Source organism: Aquila chrysaetos, chromosome 1 (assembly GCF_900496995.4).
Source record: "Aquila chrysaetos chrysaetos chromosome 1, bAquChr1.4, whole genome shotgun sequence".
In the NCBI taxonomy this organism is placed as follows: Eukaryota; Metazoa; Chordata; class Aves; order Accipitriformes; family Accipitridae; genus Aquila; species Aquila chrysaetos.
In genome coordinates, this window is record NC_044004.1 from 71,774,123 (window position 1) to 71,800,212 (window position 26,090).

A 26,090-nucleotide genomic window follows, 5' to 3' on the forward strand; every position below is an offset into this window, starting at 1 on the left:
CCAGAGGGGCGTCCGGTGGATTATTGCTATTATTTGTCTGATTTTGCCATTGGATAGCAAGGCACAGTGTGGAGCTTGAGGACCAATAGGGCTCCAGAAGGTTTTTGCTGCGTGATAGGTTGCATGGAGGGCGCAGAGGTATGCAGCCCCTGTTCCCCCGGCGCCGGGTCAGTAAAGATTGGAAGCGTAAATTATTGTTTCTTACGGGTCCCTAAAGGAACAGGAAAAGTAAATGTCCATTTTATGCCATACAATGTGCTGTATGTATAATGTTTTTCTTCTGGCTGTAAGAGCTAGTTTATGGTTTGCTTGTAAGGCCCCCAGCAGCTGGGGATGCGGGTGACTCCGCTCAAACACCGGCGAAATGTTTAGACAGCTCGACTTAGTTCCCTAGAGGCTAGAGCAAGGTCTGAGAGGAATAATTCTCGCTGGGCGTCAGCTGTATTGGCATGAAAGGGAGCAAAATAATAACATTAATAACCCCTCTCCCCAGTCTTGTATTACTGCTCTTTACTTCGTTCCTCGCTCGTGATGTTGCTTTGAAAGATTGTGCTGCAAAAAACAATGTGATGGAAACAAATTTGTAATACGAGTTTCATTGCCTGCCTGCCTATTGTGACAGTTTTTACTAATTTTATGTATTTTTGAAGAGTAGTAAATTCTGAAGAATGCCAGTTTATTTGTTCTGTACACAAAGCCCCCATTCAGAGTAGAAAACCCCACCCTGGCCTCTGCAGGACAGAGGGTCCATTGACCTACTTAATGAGTTAATCTCAAAGAAGCTGAAGGACTAACATGAATATTGGCTTTATTTAAAACAGAAACGACTTGTTTTCTGGCAGGAGGTAAAGAGGACAAACACGCACTAGCGCGTGTCTGCTTAATAGGTGGAACATGCAAATGCCACCCTGTGTAAATTGGCTCTGAGCTTAAAAGAAACATGAACTGCTTACAGGCTAAGCCCACTCAAGCCAAACAGACAGTGCAAGTAAGTTAGGACCCATTCTGGTCAAATGTTAAACGTATTGGTACAATGTGCAGCATAATCTGTTGTACAAATGTGGAAGTCCTGCCTGTAACCAAAATTCCACTGCAAAGAAAGATCTCAGATACAATTTGTAACCCTGTCAGAAGACCTTGGTCTTTAGAGTTAGTCAAAACAGAATTTGCTTAAGCATTGCGTTTTGGGCTTTAACGTTAATAGTAGTAATTTTCTGGCTGTGAAGTAAAGTCTGTAAAAAAAGAAAAATAATCTCTTTTATCAGAAGGATTTTCTAGATCGTTTTCCAGATCTCAAGATATGAAGAACCATGTAATTTGGCCCAGCAAAAGATACTATCTCTTTTTCTGAATGTATCTGTTACACTTATTTTTTCATATTTTCTTACGCCATAAGTGTTTTTAATTCCCTGTGTGACTTAATTATAGTAAAATCACATGCAAAGATCACTTAAGGTCTTGCTGAGGCTGTGAGTATAACATGTATTGAAACACAATGTCATTTCATCCTGAACAGAAAAGGCTGGCAAGAGAAAACCCATCAATAGCTTTTTTTTAATGTGGCTGTAAAAATTCCTTTAAGTACTTTTTCAGGTAAGCTGAAGAACAGCAGATAAAAGCTGCCACATTTTTGCAAAGCCCCAAACAAAGCGAATGAACAAGGATGGAATTTGTCATAATGTGGTACAGCTTTAATGGGCTCGTACACGTTATGTGGTTTTGACAACCGTAGTTTTCATCTTAAAGTGCTGCAGCACAAAAACTCGCAGGGAACAGAGCCGAAATGAGTTCATGTATGTTGCTGATCTTAACTCTATGTGATGCAGTGTTTACAAACTTTATTAGTTTTCATCTGGCTTCTCAGACTCTTCTAAAAGGGCTGCCTACATTTGTCGGACGTGGTACACTTCTCTACTGATGTGGTCTACCCACGGAGCGGAGAATCCACTGTCTTTGTGACGGGGTGATGGCTCATTAAGCAACAGTAGCAGATGGTGCATGGGTGAAGAAGGCTTCATGCAGGTCCTCATAGCTGCAGCATGCTGTTGCCTGCTCCGTAATGGCAGAGGCTGCACATTGTGCCGGCAGCAGTCTCGGGGAGCTCTCTGAGAGCTGCTGCTTGCTGGGAATGCCACTAGCACTTGCTCCAAAGGGGCCTGAACGACTTCTGCATGAGCTAATGCAGCAGTGTGATGATGATTTGGGTTTTATTTTAGTCAGTGTAAATTCACCAAAGGATGAAATGAGCCCCCTGCTATGAGAACGTGAAGTGGTCTGTATCTAGGGCAAGGCAGAAGTGAAGTGAGCTTTCATTGCATTAGTAGTATACAACAACACTGCACCAGTGTTGAAAAGCCAGGGCTAAGCCATCCCCTGAATTTTGTATATAAGACGTTGGGAGTACTATTTAGGAAAATTCTTAATCTGCAACACCTGCTTCCAAATTTTGGCCAGTTGATTGCTTTGCCCATGGCTGAGGAGAGGTAATACAGTTTTCAGGCTTTTCTTCAGAGACTGAGCCAGGCATCTCTGAGGCTGAAAGGAGCTGATCATCATTTGGTAACAAGCAAATGTGTCACAAGACTTTCACTTAGCTGTGCAGTCAGGCTGGCTGAGGAGCCGGGGTAGCCAGCACGACACAGTGTTTTGTTGTCGCTTACCACGAGATACAGAAGAGTAATGAAACATGTTGATAGCAAATAGTTTGTTCAGTGGCTTTACATGTAAATGTAACTGAATACGTGTACGGTTTTGTTAACTGCAAGTCTAGCTGAATGAATTAAAACTTACAAAGTTGCTTGAAAAAAATGATTAAAATATATCAAAAGTAGTTGTGATACCACAGCAGCTCCATTGTTTAGTTTATAAATGTTTTGAAAGGTATTTCTGGATATCTCTCGTGATGCCATGGTTTAACTTTCACAGGTGCCCTCTGCTATGCTGAACTAGGAACATGCATTAAGAAATCTGGTGGTCACTACACCTACATCCTGGAGGCCTTTGGCCCATTACCTGCTTTTGTGAGAGTCTGGGTTGAATTACTCATCATTCGGTAAGTGTGTTGTGGCTTTTTGGTAACTGTATTGTGGCTTTTCTGTGTTTCTTTTCTGATGCCAATACACTTTGCAGTCTTAAAGAAAAATCTCCAATACGTGATGGGCAAAACAAATCAAATATAACTTGATCAATGAACTGTGGTTTTTTTAGTACGGTTGCTTCAGAGAATTTAACAATGCTATTTTGCTCGTTGGCATTGAAACATTCAAGAAGACATATGTGCATGTATGGGGGGAAAAAAACCTATTCTAAGGAAACTGTCTGCCACACAAATTCAGCTACTAGCTTTAATTTGCCAAGCTTACTGTATCCATTAATGTCACTAATAATGCTAATACCCATGCCTATATATAGTATAGTGGAAGAGGAAAGTCACCTTTACATTTTCTCAGTCTTGGCACTAGCTTTTGGAGTGGTTGCTGTTGTCTGTGGATACAGGAATAACTCCTGGTGAAGCTATTGCCTGGTAGTTTTTGGATTTGGGGGCATCATGTATTCTTTACATGTCAATTCAGGTCCCCATTTTTTTTGTTTTTGTGGGGTGTTGGAGAATGTAACTCTTGATTGCTATGAAAGGCACTAACTGGCCAAATAAAGGAACATTAAGTCCTTACGTATCTAAAATGCCCAAAGTGTTGTTTTGGTCTGTAAGCCTGTGACTCATGCAGCCCTTGACATTGTATAGGTGAATTACAATATGAAGATGCTGAATTATCGAATCATATCAAATAAATTTTCATAATGTAAACGGATCTTTGTATCAAACTCAAATATGGCCCTTTGAATTTTTAATATATATATATATATTTTACAGTATTGCTGAGGCTGGAGAGCTTGTTACACGTAGAACAGGGCAACTCGCTTATGCAAAATGACTTCGGAAATGCTCCATTCCTGCCTCAGGCTAGTCAGCACTCCTTTCCCCTCTCTTCCGCAATCAGCAAATTAGTCACAAAAGCGCAAGCCTCGTTTCAAATCACAACTATGTTTACATAATATTGACAAGTTCTAGCATAGACTATTGAGCTTAAAAGCACTGACAGCGCTGAGTCATTATGAATCCATAAATTCTTATCTTGTTTCCGGAGGAAATCATTGTGTATGTCAGATGGTCCCTCACATCCTCCCCACCCATACATAACCTTTGAATTAACTGCATAATTTCCATCAAATGTGATGAAAGAGCAGATGTCTTAACTGTATTAACTTTTTTGCCAAAAAGGAAAACCAGACAGAGGAAACAGACCTATATTTTCACTGTGAGCAGCACGGTGCTGTGAAGGTAGCTATGTCATTGCACATCACAGAATCAACAAGAGAGAGTAGTGTTAGAAATCCTGCTCTTAACCTGCACCTTACTAGGCAGGGGAAACTTATTAACCTAGGCGCAAATACCCACAAGAACCCAGGCTTCACAAATTCCTCTCCTTGCAAAATTATTATTTTTTTTACATATGACAGTGTCCCAGGAGTGTCATGAAAACACTCTTAGTCATTGTGATCTGCCCCACACCCAGAAAATAATAATCTTGCATGGGAAGGAACATCAGTGGATTCTTTAATCATCAAATCTGAGAGGCAGCAAGGGAGGCGTACTTGTTATAACTTGTGATGATCAGAGCAGTGCTGCTGAAACCCTGTGTAGAGTTTTATATCTGACTCCTGCATCGGTAAACTAATTGGCTGCTGCTATCAAAGAAGTTGAGACCTAATATGTATCTAGGTTTTTTTCAGTAGATGATGTTGCACACACGCTTCTCGGCTAAGCCATTTTTAATTCTGAAAGACTGCAGGATTATCACACCCATGGGCTGGTGAAGCAGCCGCAACCAAAATAAACATTTCCTGCTCTTGTATGACTTTTCAGCCACTATTTTACTGTCTAGGACACACTTAAACTCTGCTCACGTACTGATTAAACTGTGTCAGCATCCCTTGCTGTTCAGATGTGCCTTACACTGTGCTGCTCCTCATCCAGTACAAGCAGGAACTTTTTTTCTCCCCAAAAGTCAGGTTGCGGGTATATTACATACTTTAAAAAAAAAAACCAACTAGTTTTCGAACAAGTGAAGACGACTGCAGCGCTTAACTATGGTGGTTGCTAAACACAGGTTGGGTGAGAGTGTGATGCCAAGTGACTCACTCACCTGTGGTATGTGCTGGGGCATTCTGTCTGCTCCTTTCCCAGTGGCTTTTTGTGCTCCTTGTCCTTCAATGAAAGCTGCTAATGCGCTTTCTGTCCGCTCCTGAACACGCAGTTTAGGGAGCTGCCAGCCTGTCTTTAGGATTGCAGTCAGAAGGATAAACGCCCCATTCCTTCAACTTCCACCTCCATAGATTGACTACACTGCCAGCAACATCTCCCCCTAACCATGGGAATATGAGAGAGACAGCTATTTATTAGAGGTATAATTTATGAACTATGTTTTAAAAACTACTATGTTTTTAAAAACATAGAGGCAGCGACTGCCTCTTTAAAAAAGCTTCTCTTAAAATGAGAGGGAAAAATCCAAATTCTGGAAAAAGGAGCTGGGACTGAGGAAAAAGGTCTGGGAAAGCTCCAAAGATCTGATCTTTGATCTGATCTAGGACACTTCAAACTACTTTTGGCAGGCTGCGGTACTTAAAACTGGAAGCCTGGTGATCTTCTTGAAATGTAAATTAGAAATATTGCACCGAGGTGAAGTCAGTAAATGTCTGTGTAAATCCAGCACAGAGGTCATTTGGTTCCTGAGCGAAGGCAAAAGTTGCAAAGCCAATTGTTGGCCAGCGAGAGGAACAGTCCTCGTGCATGGGGGATGCACAAGCAGCAGCCCTCCTTTGTCCATGCAGAAACTTTCCGAGGAAGATACTTCTGTTCTTTGGTGCTCTGCAGTTTGGTTCAACACAATGTGTGACATTTTGGTTGAGTCATAACGCTTAGAAAGTGGGGTTTGTTTCAAGGGTGAAACTCTCTTGTGGAAAATTCTTTTATCGTTCAATGGAGATTCGTAACTTCTCTGCAGAATTTTTACGCTGTTCCATAGCATTTTTAGCAACTGTATTTTTTATTAAATGCTGTAGATTTTTTTACAAGAAATTTGCATGGACTCTTGTTTAACTCAAAAATTCTTTGCGGCAGAGTCATAAAGTCAAAAGTAAGCCCTTTTGTCCTTACTGTGTGTGAGTGTGAGATGAAGCACAGATGCCACTGGCTCTCCTAAGAAGGGTGAAAGTGTCCTCCCAAACAAAACGTGAACAGACCACTGGAACTGTAATATGCAGACAGTGTCTGATCCGAGGCACAGGGTAATTTGCTGTTAATATGTGTCAGTGCTAAGGCTTCTGGCAAACATTTAGCTTGTCTCAAAGAGAAAGGCTGTATGAATATTATGATTATTTCAAATTGGTAAATGCCACAGCTGCGTGCCTTTCTTCACATTTCTCTGTTTCATGGGAGATGCTTTCTGTACTTTGAGGATTTTTGCTCTTACTTGCAGTGTTAGGAAGTTGTTAGTCACTAAAAGGAACAAATTCTGTTTGCATTTTAGGAAATCCCTTTTTAATTCATTTTTTGCATTGTCTCAGGTTTTAATAACAGACTTGAGTAGGTTTTGGATTCTTATTTCAGTAAAGCAGAATTCTCAGCTTGCTTGAAATTAATTTGCTTGTGTCTCTGAGGGGTGAGATATATCTGGCCACTAAAATTAAGTCCTCAATGACTCTTACTCAGGGTTTTGCCCATGTAATCTAATTCTGGCCATGTTCACTTCAAGCAAGTGAATGAAGATTTCTATTGATAACTTTCCTTTCTCTTTACGGCTGCTTCATAACATGGAAGTTGTAAGAGCGATCCTGGTAGGAAGTGTTGCTCTCAAGATCAGAACCGCTGAGCAAAGCTAAACAGCTGGTGGTTTCCTGCTACAGTCAGAAATCATGGTACATGGCATCATAGTTACAAGGAGGCTCCAAAATTAAGTACGGTTCACAGTTCTGTGATAGTAAAGTTACAGCACGATCTCATAAGAATATTATCTATGTACTATTGCAGATTAATTTTGTGATTTTTTTTTGTTGTTGTTGTTTTTGTTTTTACTCTAGCCCTGCTGCCACAGCAGTGATATCATTGGCATTTGGACGTTACATTTTGGAACCTTTCTTTATGCAGTGTGAAATCCCAGAACTTGCGATTAAACTTATTACAGCTGTTGGCATCAGTAAGTATCCAATTTTAGGTTTCAGGGAGGGGTAAAGATGATGTAAATTGAAAAAAAAAAAAGTAATCACACACTGAACAGGTAGTCGTTTGACGTGAATCATTACAAAATGACTGTGCATCCAATGCCAAGGGCATCGGCGTGACTTTTTGCCTGGGTATGTGTGTTTGTGAACATACGCAGTAGTAAAAAGAATAGTAGACTTTATTAATGGCAGGGAAAATCTATTGCCAAGGCTGATTCTGTTGCCACTTGAATTAATGGCAGAACTCTCATTACTTTTGTGGAAGCAATTTCAGTCCCTAAGAGATGGTGAGCCAGTGCCAGAGATATGGAAGAATGATTACCTGATTTTAAGTGCTTTGCTCTACCTCTGTTTTAGGAGGCAATTGAGTGCCAAGTATGATGCCATGAAGAAATGTAGTTCTCTGGAGTGGAGCACAGACAACATGAGATCATCTTCCCCAGTCCCACACTGTCCTTCATAGCAATAAAACTTATTGAGGCACTTGCGGTTCAGGAAGCAGGAACCCAGCTGATGACTTTGGGAGCAGGGTGTACGGCTTGGTGAAAACGCACGTCTGTTACCGGCAGCTTGTCCTACCCTTGCTAACTTTGCAATTAGTGTAAAAGGGACCATTTAGGGCTACAGAGAACCAATAATTGCCAGTGGAAGGAGGGAGGCTACCCTGAGACCAGGAGCTTTACAGTGTACCTGGGCTGGTGTGGGAGGCTGCATGAAATGGGAAGGCAGGAATCGTGATGCGAGTGGGACCCTGGAGCCGTGTGCCTGTAGTGCCGGAGGCTCGTTTCCAGTTCTGTCTGGTCACTGGTGATGGTGCGCCTTGCACACGTGTGCACACATTCGCATTCAGCTGTGCTGGGAGGAGAGTGCAGAGTAGACCTGAGTAATTAGTAACAGATTGTTCCTTTCAATCTGGTCAGTGCGTGCACGTATCAGAAACAAAAGGACTGGAAAAAGGAGTTAAGACATGCAAAATGATCAAAGGCACACTGGAGACCTCTTCAGTTTTGCACAATAATAGGTTCAGATGACTTTTTCCTTCTTTGGGGTACGGAGTTCAATTGACATTGAAATTTCCAGTCTCCAGGTTACTGTGGCTAGTTGTCTTCTGCCAGGAGTGTTAAAAAAATCAGTATGTGAGCGCATTTCTTTCTAACTTAATTATCCACAAACTATAGGTTTCATAGGAATAATTGAATTAAGGGCTTGAATTTTGAGGTCAATGACTTTTTATAGCTACATCTGTCTGAAATATTTCAGTGCAAGATAAGGGTGAAACAGATGTTCAGCAACTTCAAGGTCACTGAGACAGAAGGAATGTTAAGTGAGGACTCCATCAAAGCATTTTGTTAAGTGCATGTGATTCAAGCACAATAAGCGAACAATTTGAAATGGGTTTTTATTGCTTTTAATTTAATTGAAAATCTGTGTGATAAGCCAGGGCTTCGCAAAGTAATTAAACAAAGAAGTAGCATTGCGGGGGCGGGGGGTGGAGTTACGCTGAAATAATTACAGCCTAAAGGGAGAGAGGAGTTCACAGCAGCTCCTATGGTGAGCGCGGGTCTGTACAGCGCAGGTAGGATGAGCTGTCATTTCACCAAAAGAAGGGATTCTTGTAGGAAGTTTGTAAAGGTGAATGGGACAATGCTGAGGAAAACAGTGATGTGTCAGACTGAGTCTTTATTCTTTGCAATGTCCTCTGCAGTGGAGTTTCATTTGTAGTAGTTTTTGATCATATGCTACATATTAAGCTCAGGGATCCCAGGGTGAATAGCTGTTGTTCTTGCATGGTAAGAATTAGCTGTTGTGGTGGTAATTGTTATGAATGTTTTGTATTGTGCATGTAGGCAGAGTGATAGGTAAGATTAAGGTGTTGTTGAGCTGAACAGACACATTGGAGCCCCGAAGATCTTATAATCCAATTTAATGGTGCCAAAGGTAGAGTCTGCTTCTACTGAAAATTTTGTTAATTGGAAAGTGAACTGACGTGCCTTTTGTCTTCTTACCCACTCCTGGTCCCTTCTCCCTCCTGTGCCTGATGACAGAGTGCTCACATTGCGCAGGGGGAAAGGTAGTGGCAATCACCATTAAACTCTGTCCTTGGGTGAGACTTTGTTCTGTAGTTTTACCTTGTCATTTCTGATCATGCTAGAAAGGGCAGGAAGAGATTTTTGAAAAATCTCCAGGTGATCCCCTGCCCCCAAACACAATCAGCATCTCTGAACAATTTCTGACAGATATTTGTCTAAGCTGGTCTTAAAATCTCTAGTGAGCGAGTTTCTAAAGCCTCACCTAATACTGTAGACTGTTTTTTTCTATCCTTGTCACAAGACAGCTTTTGTCATTCCCCCCCCCCCCGCCCATAACCCTCCTTTTCTGCACTTTAAGCCTATTATTAAAAGGTTGCCTGAGATGAATGCAACCAGGATTATGATGGGGAGTGGCAAACACTGTTGCTCTTCTACCAGCTGCAAGTGAGTACTTTTTGTAGAGGAGCTACAGCTCATTCTACTCTCCACCACTCCACCTCAGTGCCTCTGTGGTGAAAAAGGAATGACAGCGCTGCAGAGATGATGTAGATCAGATGAGAACTAAAATGGAACTACTGGAGATGGTGACCTTTAAAAAAAAACCCCTCATTTTTGGTTTGCTATTTATAGGGGAAAAGCATATGCTGGGCACAAAATTCCCCTTGAAATCACATCTGTTCTGAGCAATTTTGAACAATCTGTAGAAGCAAATTTTCTGTTCCACAATATGGTGCTTTCATTTTATTATTTTTTTAATTTTTTTTTAAATAAAAGCAACCAACCCTGAAGTCCAAACATTTCAAAGGCTTGGTAGAGAGAAGGATGATTGTGTGGAGGTACTCTTCAGATACCCCAGCTTTCTGAACCTCTGAAGCAAAGGCTGTCTGCTCTTTTCAAATTTAGAAATCACTTAATTCACTTGGTATTTCCCAGGCAAATCCCCACAAGGAGAAAAACCTAGGCAAATACTGGATATGCATACCTCAGTCTATCTGTCAGTCTGCCATAAACTTTTTCTAAATTCAGGTCAATTTAACTGTACCTGAAAGGAGAGCAGACAACTCAAAGAGATCTAATTACTATAATTTTTTGAAAATAAGTGGCCAGGTACAGCAGAGAGAACCTCGATGTGCCCCAGCATAGAAAGGGACAGCTGAAGAAAATGCAAACAGGAGATGAGGCCTTCTAAATGTCCAGCTTTGCTTGAGTGGGACAAAACAGCTGCAGGACACAAAGCAGACGGGATGCCGTCCGCCTTTGTTCTGATGCTGAAGATGGTCTTTTTAGGAGAAAGAGTTAAAAATTCATTTCTCTCTAAGTGAAAGTTGGTAGACTCCTCCATATTTATTGTTTCTTCCAATGAAGAAACATCCTATCACCATGCCTATCACCATTGCAAAGCATGGTGATAGTGTGAACCCCCCCTATATTCATATATTGCTTTATTTATATCTTTTAATTCTTCTCCTAATGGCAAGCTTAAATATCTTGGTAACAGGAAGGGATAAATTGTACTGTGTGAAAGTATTGAACTGTACTATCAATATGTAACCTGAATAGATACGCAATCTTAACTGAGCCTGTTCTAATCTTGTCTTGGCCTCCATATCAGAAAGCAGATAAACAGGTTTCAGCTATTAAAAACTGTGAGACTGAAAGCAGGTTACCAGCTCCCACACGTTTTTCAAGTTTTTACACTCATTCATGCGTATTTTGGGCATTTTACACTGCAATAATGTACAATTTCCCCCCCTTTTTTGGAGCTCTGCCAAAAAACCTCAAATACCCCAAACTATGGCTGTTAGAGGCAATGCTGTCCTTGAAAACCAAGGTCAGCTGTACAGATCTATCGGTGCTTGTGGGCAAATACTCCAGCCCAAAGCTTTATTGGCCTATATTTGGTGTGTGAGTCTATAGTCAGTTGCTTCCCCTGCCCCCCCACCTCCCACCCATGGCAGATGTTACAGACATAGCTCTCTACCGCTGACAGTTTTCAGACAAGCAGTTTAAATTAAGACATCTCTTGGCTTGCAGGGATAGCAAAAGCTGCTCTGATGGGTGCTTTTGTGCCTCCTGTGACTTCATTTTAATTGACGCATTAGGATCTGCAAATTGAGGGTATTTTTTCTTTGTGCAAATGCCTTGACCCTAAAAACCTGACAAGTTAGGGGAGGGCAGTTTCCTTGGCTTCCTGCTGAGGCAATGGTACATATATTCTTAAAAAGTAGGCCAGGATGTAATGCTTACTGCTGCTTCTCCCATTAGATTTTGTTATCCATCTATAGCTGTGGCTGTGTGAAGGCAAGAGATTGTGAAAAGCAACATGATCAGTGTTACCGTTGTGTTTGATTGTTCATGGTGTTTGATTGTTCCTGAACCCCATTTTGTTCTCCCTCCATACTCCCTTCAGTTAGGATTCATCTCACTTTTAGTTAGGTGTTGAGTTTAAGGTAATTTTCTATGTTCCCCGTAGAGTTAGTGGAGAAAGAGGGAAAGAGACTCTTCCTGAAGGCAACTCATCTCATCTGAGATAGGCATCTGAAAGAGGTGTTATTATTCATCCTCTGAAGGTAACTGTCTCTTCATTGAGGATGCAGCCACACTAGATGCCTGACTTTTAGTTAGCAAAGTTAGAGATGAGTCCTCCTTTCACTGTCCTGTTGTCTGGGGAGTTGCTGCTTCCTTCTGATCTTTGCTGTGATCCTGTATCATAGCATCTGCAATCAGTTTCTTGAAGTGTCTCCATAAGGCCCTATTCATAGAAGAGAGGTGTTGAATAATGACCACAGTCCCAAGGTATAATTTCCGTCTTGAATCCTGGCACAGTTGTCATATTCTTTTCCTGCTCTTTAACAGCTTTCTTCTAGACTTCTCCATTGCCTTTCACTATCCAGTTGCTAACACAACAAGTATGGTGCTGATACGTGATAGCAGTATAAGCCCTACAACCCTATATGTCTGTTGTGCACATAGAACTGCTAAGGCTAAACACTGTAAGATGACTGTAAATTCTTATAGCCTATTAAGTCCAATAAAATGAAATTCCAAAAAATACCAAATTAGTCTCAAATATTCTAAGAACTTAAGTCTCAGCCTTGCAACCTGACCTACTATATTTGTGCAGTCGTCCAACTCTGCAAGAGACTTACTCTTATAGAGAACCATCAAAACTAACGACACGTGCACTGGACTGACTGCAGTTGTAACATCCCTCCAGCTTGCCAATTAAATGAAAGTTCTTGCAGTGTCCATTTTGCTTTCGTTATTTGATTAGAAAGCCTCACATGAGACATTTGGCTGGCTTGAACTCACAGCTGGGGATGGAGAAGGTTTTAACACAGCCTGCTCACAAGCAGGCTGACTTCATGAAAATACCAGCCTGCATTTTTTTCTTTCAAGCCGGTGTAGCTCTTATACAGAATTGGGGCTTGTGATTTGTGTGTGGCTGGTGAGCAAGGAAGGTTATGAGTTTCCATGTGAGCTGATGTTAGTGTTTGTACTAGTTTGCCATCCAGTGACATTCTCATATGTGTATCAGGAAGGTGAAACCAATACATTAGAAAACCTCGAGGAGGGCTCTCTGCAGGGAGGATGCTCACATTACCTATTCTGACCTATGCAAGGTAACAGACCGATTGCTGCAGTCAGCTTGAACTCTGAATAAGCTGGATGTCAAATTGCAGATATTTTCTTACACATAAAACTCTTCCTTGACATTTTCTTGTGGCTTGGTCCCTGCCTGAGTTTTGTCTTGTGGGAAAGAAAAGTATGATATCCTGAGCTTTCTAGGAAATTTGAAATAAGCCAGTGCTTGTTTATGGCGCTGGATTTTCTTTATAACTTAAACACTGTTGGTCAAATGAATATTTTAAATATGTTTTGCTTAAATGACTGTTGTTAACCTTCCTGGTAATCAAGCCTTAGGAAGAGAGGGGGAGCCTCAATCATGGTAATATTCAGCAGCAACCTTAAAGGCATCTTTCAACATTTAAATGAGTGAAGATATGTCAGGGTAGTATTGGGACAATGGAGTAATGAATCAGACCCCTGGGATTTTCTGTTTCCTGCCAAGTATAGACATACTTGGAAGTAGTAAAGCAAAAAATAAGTATTTGGATCTCAAGTGATACTTTGCAGAAGTCCATGTCATTTCTTTGTGACTTAGAAAAGAATGACTCAGTTCTGAAATCTGGTGAAATACTGAACTGGAAAAATATTTTGACCTTGAAGATCTTTTTTTGGTGAAAAATTCACATTAAACAAAGTTGTGGGCTTATGTTGACTTTGGTAAATTGTTCATTTGAGAGTGGAGCCCTCACTTTCCCAAATGAAAATTCCAGGAAATACTTCTAAATTTTTTTTTCTGGAATTTTTGTTTTATTAAAAATATCTAAAAAATACATTGGAATCCAGATTACTTGGAATTTTCTCCCTTTCCCATTAAACCAAAACTACTTTTGGTTTAAACTGAGAAAAATTTTTTACGATCTATTTTTTGGCCTTGCTGGTGAACAGAATCTGTAGGAAAGACTTGGGATAACTCAGTGGGTTTTGCTGCCAGAAAGCTTGTACCATGCCAGATTTACAATGCTAGCTCATACAAACTAACTCCCAGACTCTGGCGGGAGATAGCAACTTGTGGTTTTATGTGTCCCAAGAAGTGTGATATGGCTGATGATACAGACAAACCAGTGCTCTTGAGAGAGTTTGAAGTATGGGAGGACTGTGATGAGGAGCTAATTTATTAGCTCCATAGGATGGCAAGAAAGAGAAGATGAGTGAGCAGGCTTGTTTGGCTATGTTCACCTTTCCCCACAGCAAAGGGGGAAAGGGACTTTTTATCTAGTGAAATGACTCACACTTTCCATTCTTTAGGTAATTCTTTCCTTTTTTTTTTTTAATATCTAAACTCCTTTATTGATTCTGTTTTGCCAGGCTAATGGTTTAAATAAGCTAGAATAACTGGCACTCAATGATAAGACCTACCATCCTCCTGTCAGTCAGTGCTGTAGTAAAGGCCAGAAGATGCCCTCCCTGACCCAGAAGGAGATGTGAGCTGAGCAGGCAGGACCTAAAAGCCATTCTCGCTTATCTCTCTATGTGTTGGTGAGGCGCAGACCTGGGCTTTGTTTTCAAGAAGTAGAAGGTCTCTGTTTCTTCACCAATTCCCAACAAGGATGGGGCGGTTACTTTTACTCTGGCCCTCCTGCATCTCTGGTGGTATGGCAATAAGGATGGAGAAAGAGAGCAAAAGAGGAGCGGGGGTAAATAAGGTAGTGACAAAATTATGCGAGGCCTAAATGGGCGTGAGAAAGTTTAATATGATTATTTATTGTTATTGTTTTCTGAGAATGCAAATCTCTACTCAAACTGGCACTGATACAGAAATCTGGAGTGACAAGGGTTGGGCAATTAATTTCTTTCATCTAAGGCAGGGTCCTGCCAGCCCATCGTCTACCAACAGCTAACAATTCTGGGTAAACAAAGCTGTAATTTGGTGCAGAGGGAACCAGGCAGAGAACGGAGAGACGGATGGGCCGCGCAGTGGGTCAGACAGAAGGGCTCAGCTCAAGCGTTTCATGCGGTGTCTGGAAGGGGAATGTGAGAAGTGGGAGGGCAGCAGCTGGAGAAGGTTATCGGGGTGTATTTCCTTTAATGCATCAGGATCTATTGTGTGTGTGGCCTCTCTGCTGGCAAAGAGTTTTGTGGCAATTTCAGCAGCATGAGTATTTCTTTCTGACTTTTCTTTTTCCCCTTGCAGCGCTGGTGATGGTCCTGAATAGCACGAGTGTCAGCTGGAGTGCCCGCATTCAGATTTTTCTTACGTTTTGCAAGCTTGTAGCAATTCTGATAATTATAGTCCCCGGAGTTATCCAGCTAATTAAAGGTATGAAATGAAAAGTAAATGCTTTTAAAGTGCTTTTATCTTTACCCTCCCCAGTCTTTCCCCACCTGCCTCCACCAAATACTGCTTATAGCAGCAAAATCTCTTAATTAGTCTGTGCTTGCTTAACTGAAGCTCTGTACTGTCATGTAATTGATTAGAAGTGGAACTACACTGGGGTGAACTGGTATTTCCTTCAGCATGCCAATGAGTCTCTTCAGATCAGACTCTGTTTTCAAATGAGCGAAAGGATTGCCCTTCTCTGTAATTTGCCTTTGGCATGAACTTTGTAAAAGGGGCAGGATGGGTTTTAATGGCAGATGGGCACACCCCTAGTCCAGGCAGAACATGTCTCCTTTAACTGGTCTAGTGCCTAGTCCTGTTTGGTACTGGCTATGTGGTGGTGGAGGGGGCTCAGAATATATGAAAGAAACAGTATCATGGATGCTGTTCTACCCCTTTGGTGATGTAAATTGTGAAGTTAAAGGTGCTGTACTGGCAAGAGAAACTGTAGTTAGCTATTGCTTTCACGGGCTTCCTGCCTGCAAGTACTGGATTCTTGCGCCGCATGCATGCTTTACTTCTTCCAAGTGAAAAACTGAAGCATACCTAAAAGCAATAGTGTGGGGCTAACCCAAGCATAGGAAAGGAAAGCAGAAGTGTTTGCAGGGCCGGAATTACTCTACGGACTTTATCAGTGTTGCTGCATAAGCAAGGAGCGTGAAAACACACCATTGTTCTCCCCAGCAGCACCCAGCACAGACATGGCAGTGCAGACCTTTCCTTGGCTCTCTGGAAGCCGTTGGGGTGAAGCCATGCTGGCAGAGAAGCTCTTTCCACTGACATATGCTTAGCTACCTGAAGAGGCTTTTCCATTACAGCCCTATCAGCAGCGGGTGCGAGATGGTGACGAGCCCCAGCTCACTCTCGTTACAATAACGCTGGGCAATAACTAACAAAGCACAAGGAGCCGTTCGGCGCAGAGGGTCAGAACGGGGAGCACTTTTTAATGAATTGGTGGCAGATTAAAAATTATCACGGTTGTTGGCTCTGTCCCTGGGGATGCTCTTTTATGATGCTTCGCAAAGCCTCCCATCTGAGTCAACAGCACAGCATTAGGCTCTGCGGTGAGCTCAGTTTCTCAGGGGTGGGCGGCTCTCTGTGGTTAGAAATAGACTCTGAAATAAAAGTTTTCCTGTGTAGAACTCTGCTGATTCACTATGTCTGTTTTCATGTTTTTCACTTCTTCTCTGGCAGTTGCAATGCCTCTTCCCTCACCTCCTTTCATGTGCAAAATTTCTCTCTCTTCCCACCCACCCCATTTTTCCTAGACCTTTGAAACAGGCCAGACCCAGGTTTGGTTGGGGTTTGCTGCCCTTAAGTAGCTCAGATAGTGTCCCTGACTCCCCACTGGGACCTTCCTCTGGCCACAGCTCTTCCCTTACCCAAAAAGCCTCTGCGTCAGTGGGAATTTTGACTGAAGGCTCAGTAAAAACCAAGTAAAGGATAGAGGATTTGACCCATTGCTAATTTAAGTCTGAATGAATTCTGCTTTTTTCTGCTCCTTTTCTGTGGAGGATCATTGCTTCTCAGGAAATTTGGGATATTGTAGGGAGGTCTTACAAACCACAGAGCACCTTGTAAATAAATAAGAGCATAATACAACTCTTACATGTTTTCATTTAGAGATACATAATTCTTACTTTCTGTAATATTAATACAGTACTGACTGTAATGTGGTAGGGAGTTACTAAATTTTTCAGTGGTAGAAATGTTTAAGATACTGGGTTTGTTTACCTTAAAAACGTTGCTTGTGAGTGAAATGCTAGCAATGTTCCTTCTGATTAGAATGTTAAACAAGTGAAATTTGCCACAGCAAAAACTACAGAGCTCGTTCTGCTCTTTCATGTTGATGTAAGTCACTGCTGGACATGACAGTGCAGTGAGCGTCATTAAGCTCAGAATGCTTTGAAAAAAATTAATAGGTCAAATTCTGTTACTGCATGACTAGGGATGCCACGAAACCTTTTACAATTGCTGGCAGATTACAGCTGCAAGGGTTGGGTCAGAAATTAAGGTCAAGGGCAGAACTTGAAGTTAGTGAACTGTTGGGTGATTAAATGTTCCGTGGTGTGATATATTTATTTGTTTTAAAGTAGGAGGTGACCAAAGAGCTTATTTTTCAATATTGTTTTTGTTGATGTTGCAGGAGAAACACAGCACTTTAAAAATGCCTTTGCGGGGAATGATGCCAGTGTTATGGGATTACCACTTGCTTTCTATTCAGGAATGTATGCCTATTCAGGCTGGTAAGTTGTTGAAACCTATAAGTATTCGTCCTGAAAACAAGCACTAATATGCTTTAACAAAGACATTTATTTATCTGAAGAAATGAGTAGCACCTTCTACATCTTTTGCCAAACTACATCATGTAGTAAGAGTAGATCTCACCACTGTTCCATATGCTCAGTAGTTATTCTGCAAGCAGCTCTACAAAGGACAGATTTTTCTTCTCCAGTGTACAATAGGTAAGCATGCACTGAACAGTAAAGAAATCAGACTTTTATTTCTGTTCTTAAGACTAGAAATAAAGGCAACAAGAAAGGAATGTTCTTAATTTTTCATTAGGCATTTTGATAAAAGGATAAAAGGGATAATGAAGCTTTAATTTTTGTTGAACAAGTCAGTAATTACACGAAAAACAAATCTGTGAACTGTTACAAAGTTGTGATGACCTCAGCCTTCGCTTTGTAAAAGCAGTGTTTGAAGAATAAGTGAACCATGATAACATCAGTATAGACCACAAAACAAGGCAAAACCCCAGATTCTTATGCCTCTTGCTCCGAGAGAATTGGACCTCACTTAACAAGAAGTGCAACTGGCTCCCATAGAAGTCAAGTGCTATTGACTGTGAGCAAAGGTATGAGAATCTGCCTTCAAGTATTCTGCTCAGAACTTTCTTTCAAGTTCTTTCCCTCTCCCCCACCAAAGTACACAGCAGCTGATTTGAAAGGTGCCACCGCTCTTCGAATCTGCCTTGCGATTTATTCATGCTTAGCGAGGGTTCCACGTTGCACGGTGCCAACACGCTTTTGCAGCAGCGGTGTGTGTGTGTAGGAAAGACTGCAGTGCACAGAGTGGGCTTATTTTGAGATAGCTTTGTCTGCAGGTCTTCCCTTTCCTTTCCATAGCCTCACAGGCAGCCAAGTTCTTTACCTTGCACAAAAGGCGAGGGCTGAGAGATAAGGGTTTTATTTATTTAATTCGGAGGGACAATGGGCCGAGCATTTGAGTTCTCTGCCTGTCTGTAACTCCCTGGTTGCAGGAGCATTATAAACATGGACACTGAAGTACTGAACAGAACTTTTATATTAAAAGGGGGAAGGGGGGGACCCCAAGAGAGTCCAAAGCCTTTATCTGTGATAGATACATAAGAAAAGAGCCTGGCATTTTGAAGCCTCAAAGAAATTGAACTCATTATGCAGACGGTCTCTACTTTCTTCCCTCTCTCTCATATAACCGCCTCTGTTTCTCACATCCATACGTGTGATGGTTTCTCACTTTTAAAATATTAACCTAGCAGTACATTTTTCTATGAAGGCAATTTTAAAAGCTCTTTAATATTATTCATCATGGAGGCAGAGTTTGTTTACTGTAAAATGCTACATCAAAAATACTGTTATTCTGCTGCTTCTTTCCTATTTCTTTCCATTTTCCACCTAACATTCCAAACCCCTACAATTACAATAATGTCTTTTTTTCCTTTACACCTTCTGACTTTTATTTCAAGGTCCTTATTTGCCACTTATAAAAGAAATTAGCAGGAAAAGACCTAATTTGGCTAGTGGTTCTTCCCAGCTGCCTATTTGTCTTTGTCACCAGCTCAAATTGATTGCCGCAGAGCACAGAAGAGCAGACCATTAAGTGGAGTGTCAATACCCTTGCACTATCAGTTTCATGGGGCTAAATCAATCCAGTAAGCTGAATGTGAAGGAGTGTTGCAAGTGTTGGTGTTGCGTCCCAGGACGCAGGCAGAATTTTATGCATCGCCTATGAGGCTATTAACTTTTAATGATACAGCTTTAAAGAGCAAAACAAAGGTAGTATCTGTTATATGTGTGGGTTCATCCTGCGAAGAGCAAGTGTAGACTGTTTGGTATATAAAATGCTGGGTGAGAAAGGACAAGTAGAGAAAAGAATGCAAGGAAGCGTGTCTTTGCATCGGTAAAAGGACTGATGCAGGGCTGTCAAATTACTTCTTTCTAGACGTGGGACTAAGACCACAAAGAAGTAGCTGAACATCTTACTCATCAGAAGCCATCTCTCCTTTGAACTATCCCAACCTCTTCTTTTGTGCTCTGTGCACTAGTAAGTTTAGAAACAAGTACTGAGGTCGTTGTATAAAATGGCAAATCTAGTTCTACAGAATTTCATGCTCGGTCACAAAATCCCATTTTTCAAAACAGCGAGCCAGTGCTAACTCGTTCTGCTAACCCAGATCTGGTCCAAGACTTATGATGGAGAAAAGTTACCAGACTTTCTGCCAGATCAGGTACCATTTGTTTATTCACTGTAGCACTGTTGGGTCCGATATCATTTGTCTTCCTGCATGAAAGTAGAAAGCCAGCATAAGCACTGTATTGACTGCTCTGTTTAATTAGCCAGGATGTGACTTTGTGCCCGTATCTGAGCCAGGCACATCTGTGTGATCCAGCGATGCACAGACCTAGTGCTAATAAATGCAGAATAGAGGGTTCAGTGACCTTGAGGCTTATGGTTTCTTTGTATGCAGGGCTGTACCTGGTGAGTAGTTCCTGTGAATTCCCATAGGTAGCTGTCTCTTGCACGCTGCTGGAATACGACCAGAGTGCAACCTGTACTGGAGGTTGTGCAAGAGCACGCAGGATTAGCAGCCTGGGTTTGTGATCGTATATGACACACTAGTGTCAAAATCCTGGTTTTAGGAGGGTTTTTTTGAGGCTTCATTTATTTTTATTGTTAAGAAGTCTTTGCTGAGTACCCTGATGAGAGTTTTTGCCAATGTAACCCTAAACTGTGAAAGGCTACAGCCACAAATGGAATATGAAGCTTGAGGGTGCGTGTGTGTTTGTGTATAGGATTAGGGTAAACCGTAATTTGCCTAGTATGCCGGGGAAAAAAACCCTGATTTAATTCCACACCGACATTACATAGCTTTTGACTTTTTTTCTGCTTTGCTGTCTTTTCTGCGAATTCCCTTCATGAGTGTGGGAATGAGGGAAGGTTAAATCTCACACTCTCCTTAATCCAAACATGGGTCTGCAAAGTCTACTATAGTTAACAGCAGTGCTTAACTAAAAGCATCATCTTGATTCTTTGGGAAAGAAATACAGAGTCAAAATCTACCAAGCCCTTATAATACATTTTATAACTCTCTTCTAGGTTTTACCTCAATTTTGTTACTGAAGAAGTGGAAAACCCTGAAAAGTATGTACCTAATGTTTTTCTTGACTTTTGAAAAATGGTCGTAAAATTTAAAATGCTATAAAAGTAGTGATCTTCAGAAATTCTGCATGCTGGTCAAGTTGCTTGCTTTCCAGCAGATCTGGTATCTATTTGAATTGCAACTGTTTGAAGATTTGCTATTTTTGGCCTGTCGTGACCTTGTTATGTATTCTGCTTTTATGTGCACAGAAAGCAGAAAACTAAGTAGATCTCTGGGGCTCTGATTCTCCCCCTCAGGATACAAGTAACTATCAGTGGCTCCTTTCAGTGGAAGTTACTGGTATCCTGTCAGGGAAATCTTGCCCAAGAAACTTATCTGCTGCAATATTTGGCAGTTTTGCTGTGTTTAAATATTAATCAAATACTTAGTTCTACTTCTTTTAGATGTCTGAGAGTTGCAGGATCTTGAATACACATAGCACAGCATCCGATCCAATTAAGCCGAACAGGGGATATTGGTGGGAGTCTGTTTCAAACCAGAGATGAATACTCTCACAGCACCTGTCTGTAAAATATGGGAAGAAAAGCTGTCCTGTTAGGGAGAGTTTGATTTGGCAGATGTGTTTTGGTAGATAGGTTTTGGTACATGTGGCCAGTAATAAAACAATATTAATCTTTTCTAAAAATTAAAGAAAATATGCCTTGTCAAATCAAATTGTGGTCTTTGAGGAAACTAACAATTTACTTGATTAAAAATTAATGGATAGATATAATTTTCTTAGGTTTTTAAAATAAGATACCTGGCTGGGTACCAAATAACTTAGTGTTTAAAAAGACCCTCAGCACTGTACATTCAGAGAATATGAAGCTACATATCTGAGATATGTAGAGAAAGAAAAAAAAAAACCAACCCCAAACAGCCATCGATGAGGAGCATGTAGAAGGTTTTTAATTGGTTTCTTTGAAGTCTGAACCAAGCCTGGTGCTGTTTGGTATTTTCTTCAGAGACCTGAAAATAATTATAAAGAAATTGATGATAAAACATGGGGATGACAGAAAGACTGGCAGATTTCCATTGTTTCAGTGCCTTTGAGGTGTCTTGGGTGTCAACAGGCTCTTTAGTGTGATCTGGATAGGTATATGGAGGGCTGGATGCTGAAACCAGACAAATGCAGGTAGGAAATACAGCATTAATATTTAGTAAGGTGGTTGACTAATCATTAGCAGAGATACCTATGTACAATTCGGTTTTTCACTGGTAGTCTTCAGTTCAGACAGAACACCTTTTTAGAAGCTGTGCTTTAGTCAAACACAAGTCATTTGGCTCAGTGGAGAGCAGCTGGCTAATGCTTCCCAGGCCTGGGACACACAGGAACTCAGGCTAGATGATCTAGTAGCAAATCTGGGTTTAACTACCAAGAATATGTGTGCTTTATAAAGTCAGGGAGGCAGAGATTTAAAAAAAACCCACCACATATTTTCAACTTTTGAAAAACCATTGTATGGCAGGCTGGCTTGAAAGGAGTGAAGTGATTCTGGTCCAAGATTTCTACTGCTTCAGGAAATTCTGGGGAGATGGGTTAGGAGCCAGAGTCTTGGTGATGTGATCAAAAGCATTTGCTAGAAGCAATATAATCTGTAAATTATCATGTGGTTACCATCAATACTGTGTGATGTTTTTAAACATGCACATGCCTACCACCTTTTGGGACCTTACATACACTTATGTGTCTCTGCAGTTCTCTTAACTGTATGGTGATTAATTGAAATTATTGGTAATTTTCATTGCAGTTGGTTTATATTGACTTCTTTTTTCTTGTGGTTTGAGTCAGAGGAGTGCATATTTTTGAACATATTGCCCTCTGCTGCGTAGGACAGAAAGGCATAGTTCCTTTTCTTTTTTAACAAAGCACCCATCGAAGCATGTTGTATCACAGCTAAGAAAAGTGGTGTGGGTTAGATTTCGGGGTTTTCTTCCTTGCAGCTGGGATGGGAGGGAGGGAGACACTCCCTCCTTTGCCCCCATCTCGGGAGAGCTTCTCTGTTCTCCAGGTTACCCTTGGAGAGCTACTGAAGTTAATTGTGCTGCTAGTGGGGATGCAGGACCAGGGGGCAAGCCACATAGCTTGGCTGGTTCAGTGTATTCCAGGACAGCTCTGGAAAAACCGGCTCAATGTTGCATGTGCAATGTTGTCGCAAAGCTGTTAAAGCTTCTCTTCATCACTCTTCTTGGGGTTGCGCTTTGAGGGGACAAGAAGGGAAGATGCCCAGTCTTTACAGCAGCGTGCCTGGGGTCACAATCTCCACACAAAGGTACAAATATACAGTAGAAGAGATTGGGATTTTAAATGTTGCTAAATAAGTGGCAGGTGATGGCAGGACAAGTGAATTGCTGCCGGCTGTGCTGATGGAGACCCCTGCACCACCCATAAATGGGGATTCTGGACTCCATTAACCCGAAACAAGCAATTAAACGAAACAGTTGGAAAATTTTTTTTTTTTTAATTCAGTTGCCACCTGTGACTGGCTCTGTTGGAAAGATGTCCTGCTGAACGGGGACCTGCTTCGCCACCATTCCCAAAGATACAGGGCAAGGGAATAATGTGGACTAATCCCAGGGGCAACTGTCTCAGCTCCCACCAAACTTGGTGCAGGCATTAGGTGAGCCACTAATCGTGCTGCTGTTGTAGGCATTTATTAGAACTCAATTGCTGCGGAGGTATTATGTTAGCTGTTTTTAAAAGGGAAGAGGGGAGTACAGGCTTGAACCACTTAGGCTGTAACAACTCCAGGTGTGCAATTTGTAATGTTTGTCAATGGTTAGGGATGCAAATTACTTACAACGACAGAGGTGAGCATGGTGATGCCTTCTGCACTGCGTGTGCCAAGGTAAATGTTTGTCTGAGAATCAGTCACAGTTGCAAATTTCCAGGTGTGCAGCAGCTTTTAAAGTAACTGACAGCTGGTGCTGAGATGAATGATCGGCACCGTCCCCACGTTAACCGGCCTGCTGCAAACCCGCAGTGAAGTGTACCGAAAGAGTTGTGGGGAGGATAGCAGAGTTACAGCAGGGGGAATGCAGAGAGGATCTAGCAGAGAAAGGAGTTGAAGTGGACCTGCCAAGGGCCCACATTTGTGAAGACCTGGCTTTAATCCCCTTTTTATGTGGCGAGTCTTGGACTCCCTCTCTGCTGGTGTGGTATTGTGCAGGGTGAGAGAGAGAGAGAGATATGGGTCAGGGCCCTAGAATACTTCCTGAAATGCACAAGAAGGTGGAAACATCTACTTTTAGACATTAATGTTTTCCAGATAGGGATTGCTTTGTTTGCTGTGGTGTGTGCGGCACCAGGAAAGCTTGCTGGGGTACAGCAAGTGCCATTGGAAATGTAGGAGAGAGGCAGGGGAAGGGGGATGCTCGTGACCTTGCCTAGCTGAAAGCCACCTTTGTGCTCCAGTGGAGTGGCTGTTTGTACAGGCAGAAAGGGCTCCCGAAGGCTGTGGGAGTCTGTGTAGGTGCAGCAGTCTGCCCAGGCGCAACAAATTGCAGATTTAGGTCTATAAATAGGATAAATACTACGGGCCTGAGGCACTGAGATACTTAGGCGATATGAAATCTTAGAGAGAGAGAGCTGACACAGACACAGTGGAAATGAGCCAAGTGGAGAAGAAGCGCCCTTTAAATTGTAGAAGGGAGAATGGAAAAAGGAAAAAAAAAAAAATCTGAAAGTGAATGCCACTACTTTTTGAACAGATTTTTGGAAGTAGTGCTGAATTCTCACTTTGGAAATGTCACAGTCCCTTCTTTTGTATAAGAAAAAGGACATTATTATAACCCCAGTTATCGTAAGATGTAAAAGTAGCTGTTTCTGTCTCCTGCTAAACCCTCTTTTGATGTCTCATTTTTAAGCCTGGACTCATTTCTTTATTCCTCTTTGTTAAAGTGCTTCCTTCATACAGCATTAGTAGGATCTGAAGCAACATGAAGTTGATGTTTGTTTTACAAGGAGCTGTGGTTGCAGTGTTCAGCTGCTTTAATGTACAATTTTTTTTAAAAGAGCCTGAAATAATTTTATTATCAAGAGTATGTGGAACAACGTTGCAGTGTAATAACAAATTTCTTTTACTTTTGAAAATTATGCTTTGCATATGTGTGCTGGGTCAATAGCGATTGCTGTTTGAAGTGAAATATCTGAATAATCCTTGAAGCAGAGCTTCACCAAAATAACCTCAAGAAGCCACGTCACGTGCAGCTTTGATCTTTTTGATTTTCCTACATTATAAGGATCAGCCCTACTCAAACTGAGGTCGTACTGTATTGTCTAAATAATAAGTGAATGAAAGAACAGCAGGGGCTCTGAGAGAGAGAATTTGTCACCTGAAAATTGACAGGAGCCGTGTTGCCTGGAGCAGTAAATTTAGAGGACTGGAAATCAAGCATGTTGAACTTTCAAACTCATTTCTTATACATAGTCTTTGAGCTCATCTGTATTCTTGAGCATCCACTCTGTACTCTCAAGAAAGAGACCAAGTTTTTTCAATCAAGACCCTAAAAGTAGCTCATGCCCAAACGGCACTTCCCTCCTCCCTTCCCAGGCAGAGCAGAGTCCAGGATCAGGGCTTTAGTTTGTCAGGAATTTTGACGGACTCCAGATGAGAAAATAACACAGGAGTGTTTCTACATTACAGCAATGTCTTCAGAGCCTCGTCAAAGTCGGGGCCAGATTGTGTCAGATGCTGGCCAAAGAGAATCCTGCTTTAAAAAAATTATGTTCTATGTCCTCAGTATGAGCAGATGATGAGCCCAAACGCTTCACGTTATAAAGATTAGGCTCTTGTTGGAAGAGAAAGAAAATATTATTTCACTTTAAGGGAAGGGAAACTAAGACTTGAATTCCTTAAGGACTTCAAGGAAGTCTGTGATCAAGTGGGCAACTAGAGGTAGTAATTCACAGTCCTACTTTAACTCAGAATCATATTATTTCTTTGGCAGTGTAAGTTTTTGTTAGTGTTGAACTTAGGAAATATTTTTCCTTTAGTAGCCTTCAATTTCAGTTGTATAAAATGATAGAGAGGAGATTTTTAAAGGACGTGCATTCTGAAAATATTTTACAGCAAAAAGTTAGATTCCTTTGCAGTTGCAGCTGCTATTTGGCAAAATCCTATCTTTTTTTTTTCTTTTTCTACTCCCCCCCCCCCCCCCTTCCCTTATTTGGGCCATTTCATTTGCAAATATTCTGTTTCTGTTTGTAAAATAACTTTGGTCCAGCCCAGGCAATCTATCATTGTTTAAAAAGTTACACAGTGCAAAGAACATATTATTGAGATGTATAGTGTTTATAAGCCTGGTCTCAGATTGATAAATCATGTCTTTTGCTGTTGAAAAGCCAAGAAATGAATTGCTTTGCTATGACCTTGGGGTCTGAGATTAGTCAGTTTGTCTATTAGATTTTTCCAGTGTTCTTCTCACTTCATTT

General features: G+C 41.4%; 1 protein-coding gene across 7 annotated transcripts in view; it reads left to right on the top strand.

The window, feature by feature from the left end:
- SLC7A11 (solute carrier family 7 member 11) overlaps window positions 1–26,090 on the top strand; it is an 83,499-nt gene that overhangs the window by 22,395 nt on the left and 35,014 nt on the right. For 6 of the 7 annotated variants that reach the window (XM_041125607.1, XM_030024604.1, XM_030024595.1 and 3 more), the window contains 5 exons: window positions 2,926–3,052; window positions 7,138–7,253; window positions 15,070–15,195; window positions 17,402–17,501; window positions 20,614–20,658. In XM_041125607.1, coding sequence (XP_040981541.1) covers window positions 2,926–3,052; window positions 7,138–7,253; window positions 15,070–15,195; window positions 17,402–17,501; window positions 20,614–20,658 — 514 coding nt within the window. Of the gene's footprint in view, window positions 1–149; window positions 261–2,925; window positions 3,053–7,137; window positions 7,254–15,069; window positions 15,196–17,401; window positions 17,502–20,613; window positions 20,659–26,090 lie in introns of those variants that run through there. The other variant, XM_030024635.1, reaches the window with a different exon arrangement.